Source organism: Gavialis gangeticus, unplaced genomic scaffold, assembly GCF_001723915.1.
Source record: "Gavialis gangeticus isolate Ggan-Ray unplaced genomic scaffold, GavGan_comp1, whole genome shotgun sequence".
Taxonomy (NCBI): domain Eukaryota; kingdom Metazoa; phylum Chordata; order Crocodylia; family Gavialidae; genus Gavialis; species Gavialis gangeticus.
The window spans coordinates 2,500,240-2,507,458 of record NW_017729034.1 but is presented as its reverse complement, the minus strand read 5'-3'; the positions used below and the strand labels follow the sequence as shown (position 1 = coordinate 2,507,458).

The 7,219-nt window shown below is 45.0% G+C and overlaps 1 protein-coding gene and 1 long non-coding RNA gene across 2 annotated transcripts in view; both read right to left on the bottom strand.

The window, feature by feature from the left end:
* The window catches only part of LOC109304311, a 1,692-nt gene extending 935 nt beyond the window's left edge, over window positions 1-757 (bottom strand). The window contains exon 1 of the long non-coding RNA XR_002099345.1: window positions 59-757. This is a non-coding gene — a long non-coding RNA (uncharacterized LOC109304311). The remainder of the gene's footprint in view (window positions 1-58) is intronic.
* ATP1B1 (ATPase Na+/K+ transporting subunit beta 1) overlaps window positions 1-7,219 on the bottom strand; it is a 25,907-nt gene that overhangs the window by 12,966 nt on the left and 5,722 nt on the right. The window contains exon 2 of the mRNA XM_019526787.1: window positions 3,709-3,837. Within this exon, the coding sequence (XP_019382332.1) occupies window positions 3,709-3,837 (129 nt within the window). The remainder of the gene's footprint in view (window positions 1-3,708; window positions 3,838-7,219) is intronic.

The following is a 7,219-nucleotide window of genomic DNA, read 5'->3' as shown; positions in this document are numbered from 1 at the left end:
CGGACTAGATGATCTGCTCAGGTCCCTTCCGACCCTAGAAACTATGAAACTATAAAACTAGTAGAGTCATGAGCCAACTTTGCAGTCACTCTCAGACAGGTACCAGCACCACCACTGAAGTCCTTACAGTCCATTTCCTCCAATGCAATGAAATCTACCTGCCTGGGCAACCAAAGCAACCTCTCTATCTAGCTTGGGCCTTGCACTGAAAGGCAGAAGAAGCAGGAGATGTTGCACCTCCTACAAAGAATCTTCCCTGGGATACATATAGGCCCACTAGCTAGAAGGCACTGGCAGACCTCCATTTCATTCCAGTGCTGCTATCTAAGCAAAATGAGCCAAATCAGAGACTAGGCACCAGAACAAGCATTTCCATTATACCACTTCACATAGGCATGGCGAAAAACCATTTAACAAGGGGCAAGAAACACTTTTAAACCCTGAGGGTGAGAAAAATCTCTCTGAGTCAGTGTCTCATCCCTTTCAACAGGCTGAGCATTCCTTTTTTCCCTGCAAGCAGCCAGGTTGAGAGTATCCAGAAATTCAAAGCGATAAAGCCCTAGCACAACAGAAAATGATTTCTGCTATCTCAAACTGCAGTGTTCCTACCTGTTACAGCTATTAAATCCTCTCTCTGAATGCAATATATAGGAAGGGTTAAGCATACAATGCACATGAAATTCTAATAGGAAGTGGAGTTTGCTGCAGCTGAAATAAAGGGCAATAAAATTCTGCTGATTACTCCTTCTTGGTTCCCCTAGACCAGTGGTCTCCGAAGTGGGGTGTGCGCACCCAAGGGGGTGCGCAAGACGATCCATTGGGGTGTGAAAAGAAAATATTAGAACTTCTATTTCTATTTATATAAATATACATACATTGGGGGTGCAGGCTCAAAATTTTTTTTACTGATAGGGGTGTGCGATCAAAAAAGTTTGGAGACCACTGCCCTAGAAAATTAAGTCTCATAGAAAGGTACAGGACTTGAAACTGCCCTCCAGCGAGCGAGCATTCCTGTTGTGCTGCACTCAAGCAGTAATTAGCATATGAATTGCATTTCACTGCAATAGTGGAGTTTTATGGCTTGAACCATTGTCCCCATGTCAGGATCACCAAATAAACTGCAGCATGACTTCTACAGCAGTCATGAAATCCAGATGTTTATAGTGTATTTTCCTCCACAGATCTGAAAGTGCTCAACAGAAAGGTCAAGTTTAATTCCTTTCCCCCTGCCCCACCCCCTGTGTTACAGACACAAGGTTTAAGCAACTTGCCCAGGGGGTTATTATCCAGTTAGTGCCAGAAACTTCAAGAGAAATCAGGTTTCCCAGTCCTGCGCCCAACCATGTTTCTGGTGCCTTTAGCAGATACTTCCAGTCAATTTAAGCCACTGCCCTCAAGTCCTCAAAAACCGGACTTACCATGTCCTTCGCTGGACAATATTGATCTGTAATTTTTGTTGTCAGTGATCTAGAGTGATCCCACTCACTGGGGGAGAGAGTGGGGGAAGGGAGAGAAAGACTCAAGATGCACCATATAATAATAATATTATTATTAATAATGTTTAGAAAAAAAAACAAAATGTTCTACTGATCTCCACTTCCTTCTTCTGGAAAGGAGGGAGAGGGTCCCATTCCCCCGCCCCGCCTCCATCTTCATGGTAAATCAGACTTGGTGCCCAGGCTGTTGAGCATTCATGACCAAATTACATCTATTTGGTGCCAAGTCAACTCACACTATGAGGTGAAGGGTTCAGTGCTACCCTTTGTTTCTAGTCTAGCAAAGAGATGAGACAGCATCAGGTGGTAAGAACAGTCACCCACTCCTTGGCACGTAGGGTGCCCCCACTGTCTGTTGTCTGCATTGCAGCTGCCAATTTGTTCCACAAGAAATCCTCCTAATCCAGAAGGAGCATGGTTGCAGTGTAGAGTCTTTAGCACTAGGACGCTGAGGGGGTTAAAATGCTTTGGATGTTGTGTGTGGTGGCATTTGCCTTGCTTTCTGAGTCTAAAATCTTCATGCCTGGGGAAGAACTCACATTTACAGAACAGCCCATTGTAATGTTTTCTAGTAGCTGTGTTTTGCCATGTTGGCATCTATGGAGTCTGCATGCCTCTAGTCTGCAAAGAATTTATGCCTTCAGCCTTTCTTCAGTAGCCATAACAGACTTAAGCTGCATCTTTAAAAAACAAAAAATTGGAAGGTGTTTGGTTTCAAGGGATCCTTTGCACAACCATCTGATAACATCAAGGCAAGCCTAGTACCTGCTTTATAGGTTAAAGGTCTTAGGCAAAATTTCAGCTCAAAATTAATCTGGCGTTAGAATTCAGAATAAATTATACTGAAAACACCAGTAAGTTTCAATAAGTATAAAATTTCAATAAGTTTTTTTCAAAAATTTCAAGTTTCAATAAAATGTGACAGACTGATTTTGGGAAGTTGTGAAGCTGCCATTCAAATTCCCTCCATCAAGTCAGAGGGTGGGTGTGGATGGGAAGGGGGGATTCTCTCTCTTTTTTAAAGGGTGTTCCTGCCATATTATAGGTACATTAGTGCAGCTGTCAAAGCCAAGCATGAAGTGGAGAGAGTACTGTCCTCAGTGCCTAGAATACAGCTATAAGTAGCACTAAAATAATACAAAAATTAGTTTTTCAATATTTGTTCCAGGTTTTATCCTTTATAACTTGATTATGGTGGGAATATTGGGGGAAGGGGGGCAACACTTTTGCTTGAAGACAATATTATATTGTCTGGGTAATATTCCTTGTTTGGTTAGGACATGCTAGTCCAAGGCAAGTACTACATGTCCTATACCCCACACCATGCTGTAGGGTACTGGAACAGACTTGTCTGGCAACATGCCAGGAGCTTCCCAATTGTCACTTAAATACCAGTGTTATTAAAAGCTTCTGAACTGTTTACTGAGCAAGTGGAGACAGACAAACTGTTACCATTCCCCAGTGCTAGGCACCCTCAAGGTCATTTGTAATGTGGGAAAGCTGCAGTCGTGAGACTCCTACACACACACGTCACTGACTTTTTAGTAGGAATCAGACAGCGTAATAGTTGCTGGTTGGGACAAAAAGAGGAACAGCATGCATCGCCAAGTCATTCTGTATGCTCTTTCTTAAGACAAACTAGTCACAGACATTACATATGTCACCATTTTTTCTTTAAACTGGTGCTGTATTTTCCAAGGGATACAGGCTGTACATTGGATACATGCTCCCTTCCCCCTGCTAGACTTCTCAGTTGCCCGCATGTCTAATTTAAACCCCAATAAGTACAAGGGATTTTCTGTATCTCTGTAAATCAAGACCCTTGGAAAAGTTAAACTCATACAACCCTATGAGGTTAGTATGCTTCCCCAAAATGTTACAAATGGATTTAAAACATGGCACCAAGGCAAAATGACTTCCCTGAGGGCATGTTTCAGGAATGTCCAAAGAAGACATTTTGTTGTAAGTGTGGTCACTCGCAATTTTCACTGAAGGTCAACAAGAGACAAGGCTTTTAGTGTAGGAGGCTGGGGACATGCCCATCAACTGTTTAAGGCACAGAAGGCATTTGTGGTAAGGCACCAAACCCCCTATAAAAGCCACATACTACAGCAGTGGGATACAGGGCCACCCTCACCTTGCCAGTGAGCAATTAAACTATTGTGCTTGAAAGGGATTGCACAATGTGTGTGTAAGCCTGCTCTCATATTACCTGGGGGTGCCACTCGATCCTGGTATTTGGGTTCGAATTCACTGATGGTGAGCAGCATAACTTGAATGGTCCCAATGAATATACCTGCCAGGCAGCCGTAGAAAATGAAGTAGAAGAGAAGAATCTTAACTGCAGGAGAGAACAGAAGGATCATCAAGGCCTGAATGCAATCACATGATTAGGCCAAAAAGCCAGCTTTTCCCACTTCTGTGGGAAAGCCCCACACTACAAACATACATGGATCACAACATTGTCAGTGACATGCATGGGAGGGAGGGGTGGGAAAATAATTGCAATCAAATGACCTAACATTTTACAAACTAGAAGTCAAAGATTTCTCAGTTAGAAGCTATTTGAAATTCATTATTTGTTTTTCAGCCCCCTTTCTGGCTGACCCATTAGCACTAGTCCCTGCTGACATGGGGCAAAACAAGAGCGAGTGTGGTGAAGGACACATCCATTATGTGCGCCTGTCTCCTGGCAACGTGCCTCAAAGGAACTAAAGGAGCGAGCCTTCCAAATCCTACAGAATTCCACTGGGAGTTCTCCCTGTGTGAGCACCCCGATGGTCCCAGTCTCAAGCAGAGCCGACCCCAAAACTCTAGGTCAGTGGTTCTCAACCTCTTTAGACTCAAGACACGCCTCAGACTTAAGGCGCCCCTGGAAAATGCCAGCTCTTAGTTTCCACTTGTTTTTTGACTACAGAAATGCAACAGAGCAATTCTTCTATTGCAAAGAACTCAGGAAGTCCATAGCAGGTCAGAATGTTTTTAATACTATGGATCCTGTTTGAAATCTCCGGGTTTAAATCTTGTGAATCATGTTTGCACACCTAACAGTAGTAACACGGGGTGGCACTTCACAGCACTCCTGAAAAGATTAAGGCATCTCAGATTCACCTAGAGCTGTGATTCTCCATCTCAATGCCTACTAATCAAGAAGAGATTTTCTAGGAACAGGAGAAAAATAAAATAAATAAAAAACCAAATATCAGACCTCATACTGGCTCCCCCAGACGCCCAAAAGCCACTAAGATTTACTGTAATTGGACAAATCCTGCTTATATTAAGACTAGACTAAACGGTCAATTTCACAACAATGACTGATTAAGTAATTTTTGCTGTGAAAAAAAAAAAGGGGGGGTCTGAACTCATCTTAGAAGAAACCAGAAAGCACCAAACACTACTGGGAATCTGGATATCAGTTACTAGTTTACAAAGATTATCTCAAATGATTAACTACACAGTAACATGCTGTACTAGGCATCACAAGTCAGCTCACAGGAAGGATAAGCCAGCCCCATGCCAAGCAACTATATACTAATGAGGGGAACAGGACAGAGCAAAAGCAAAGAAATCTGTGCTAGAGATAACAGATGATCTGAGGGGGCAAAAAAAGTCCTTTTTGACTTCAGAATGCACTAATCTGATTGCAACTCTAAAAACAAAGGCTCATCTGCAGGCTTTGAAGTTAGAACAGAGGTTGCCAAGAGGGAAGAGAAAAGCTCCTCCTCCCCATCATAAAACATGCTCAGCTACCAGACTAGCACAACCACTACAAAAGAACTTGCTTCTTGGCTTTATTAATTGTAAATCTATTAAAGTGACAGCACCAGGGACAGGGGGCAGACAACCAGCAAGACCAGACTGACATGGTCATGGATCACGCAGAAAATTATGTCCCGTCCCATCCCCCACCCACCCACACTTCTTCCTTGCTGCACAAAGAAGAAAAACTTGTGAATTCAACTGTGCAGCACTAAATCTCAGCACACCCAGGGTTACAAGGCACCCAGGGTTAAAAGGCATTAGGCAAGTGGCTGTGACATCAGAGACATTTGGAAACATTTTCCAGAGCAGGATCATAGGAGGTGCTCTTGTAATAAGCCAAACAAGAATGCTGCAGTGTCTGCTTGCCTCTGACTGTCTGTCCACCTCTGATTTTCATTACATCAACAGGGCAGTGCTAGGAGGCAGAATATTTGACCGGTTTCTCCAAACAGGATGTTTGTCGAGACTCATATACTTACAATGTACACAGTGTCTACTGAACTATTGGAAGCTATCCAGTAAATCCAGTGACAGAGTTGAAGAAGTCCCAAAAGAAGCAAGCACTTGCCAACAGGTTGGTTTTTAGACCAGGGCTGGATTCATAGGGGATGCTGTTGTGCCACTGACTTCAATGGAACTGCACCAGTCAGCATCCGGCCCTTGGTATTTCACTAGGGCACTTTGTGGTAGGTAGTTTATCCTTTTTAAAAAAAGTGTCTCAGGTTATGCAAGTAGTAGATACACCTCCGTACTCATACACCAATTCTCACTTCACACTGCCACACAGCATGAGCCATCCATAACCCTGCTGCCTGCCCGTTTTAGATCTGGCAACTCTGGACGTGGCATCCTCATTCGGTCAAATCAACAGGGGCTAGATTCAACATAGGCCAGCTGCGGTTGGCAGGCACCCTAATATTGGCTAAGAGGCTTTTACAATTTATGTATATGGCCTCATCGTATTTGTACCCACCTAATAAATATATAGTCTAAACCTTCAGTCATCACTTCATGCTGGCCTAACTATTTCCTTATTCACGCACTACAGGAGCCACTGGCTTTGCAGGCCGTGGTAAAATTCTTAGGTCCCTTTTCCATCACAGAAAAAAAATATGCAACCAAGAGGAATGATAGCAACTACTAACAAAGCCATTCCCTTCTTAGGAGTCTACAAGTAACAGGAAGACCCCAGGTTTGCTGGTGGGAACCCAGGAAACCAAGAAAGGAGCCCAAGGGCAGCATGCCCTTTCCCCAAGGGCAAGCATGTCTACCCCCTCAGCTCCAAGATGCTGATGTGCTCCCTGTTTATTAAGGCAAGAGTGGGATGATCTCCACCCCAGCCTGGTGCTAGGTCCCTCCTGCCTGCCCCCAGGTCCCTTTTGAGGGGCTAATCGGAGGAGTGGCATAATCAAGTAATACCTTCCGGTAACTTTCACCAGTGGAAGGTAGGTGGGCTATGGAGCCATTTAAGTAGCTATCCTATAGACAAGTCTGAGTCTTTAGTGTTTCTTTTGACTGATCTGGAGCTGCCTGTGTCCCTTGGGCCAAAGCCAAAAGAGCCGAGACCTGGCTGACCTTGCGACTGGGGGAATCCAAGCAGCCGGAAGGAAGGAGATGGGGGAGGCCAGACCGAATGGCAGTGCCGGCGACCTTCAGACAGGGTGCCCCCGGTCAGCGCAGCGCAGCGCAGACTGCAATGCACCTGCAGGTGAGCCTGGGAGGCAGGTGCAGAACCGCACCAGGCGCCGGGGAGGCAGCAGTTGGAGGCGCACGTTTTTCTGCGCCTCGCAGCCTGGCTTCAAGTTCCAGCCAGTTGCTAGGAGACAGCTTCGAGGGGCTCCTTCATTCCCGAGCCCTTGTCCCCAGCCCGACAGCGCCGGCTCCCTCCTCAGCCGGCTCAGGTGGTTCCTCCAGAAAGTGCGTGCGTGGAGGGGTGGGGGAACCATTAAGTGGAGTAGCAG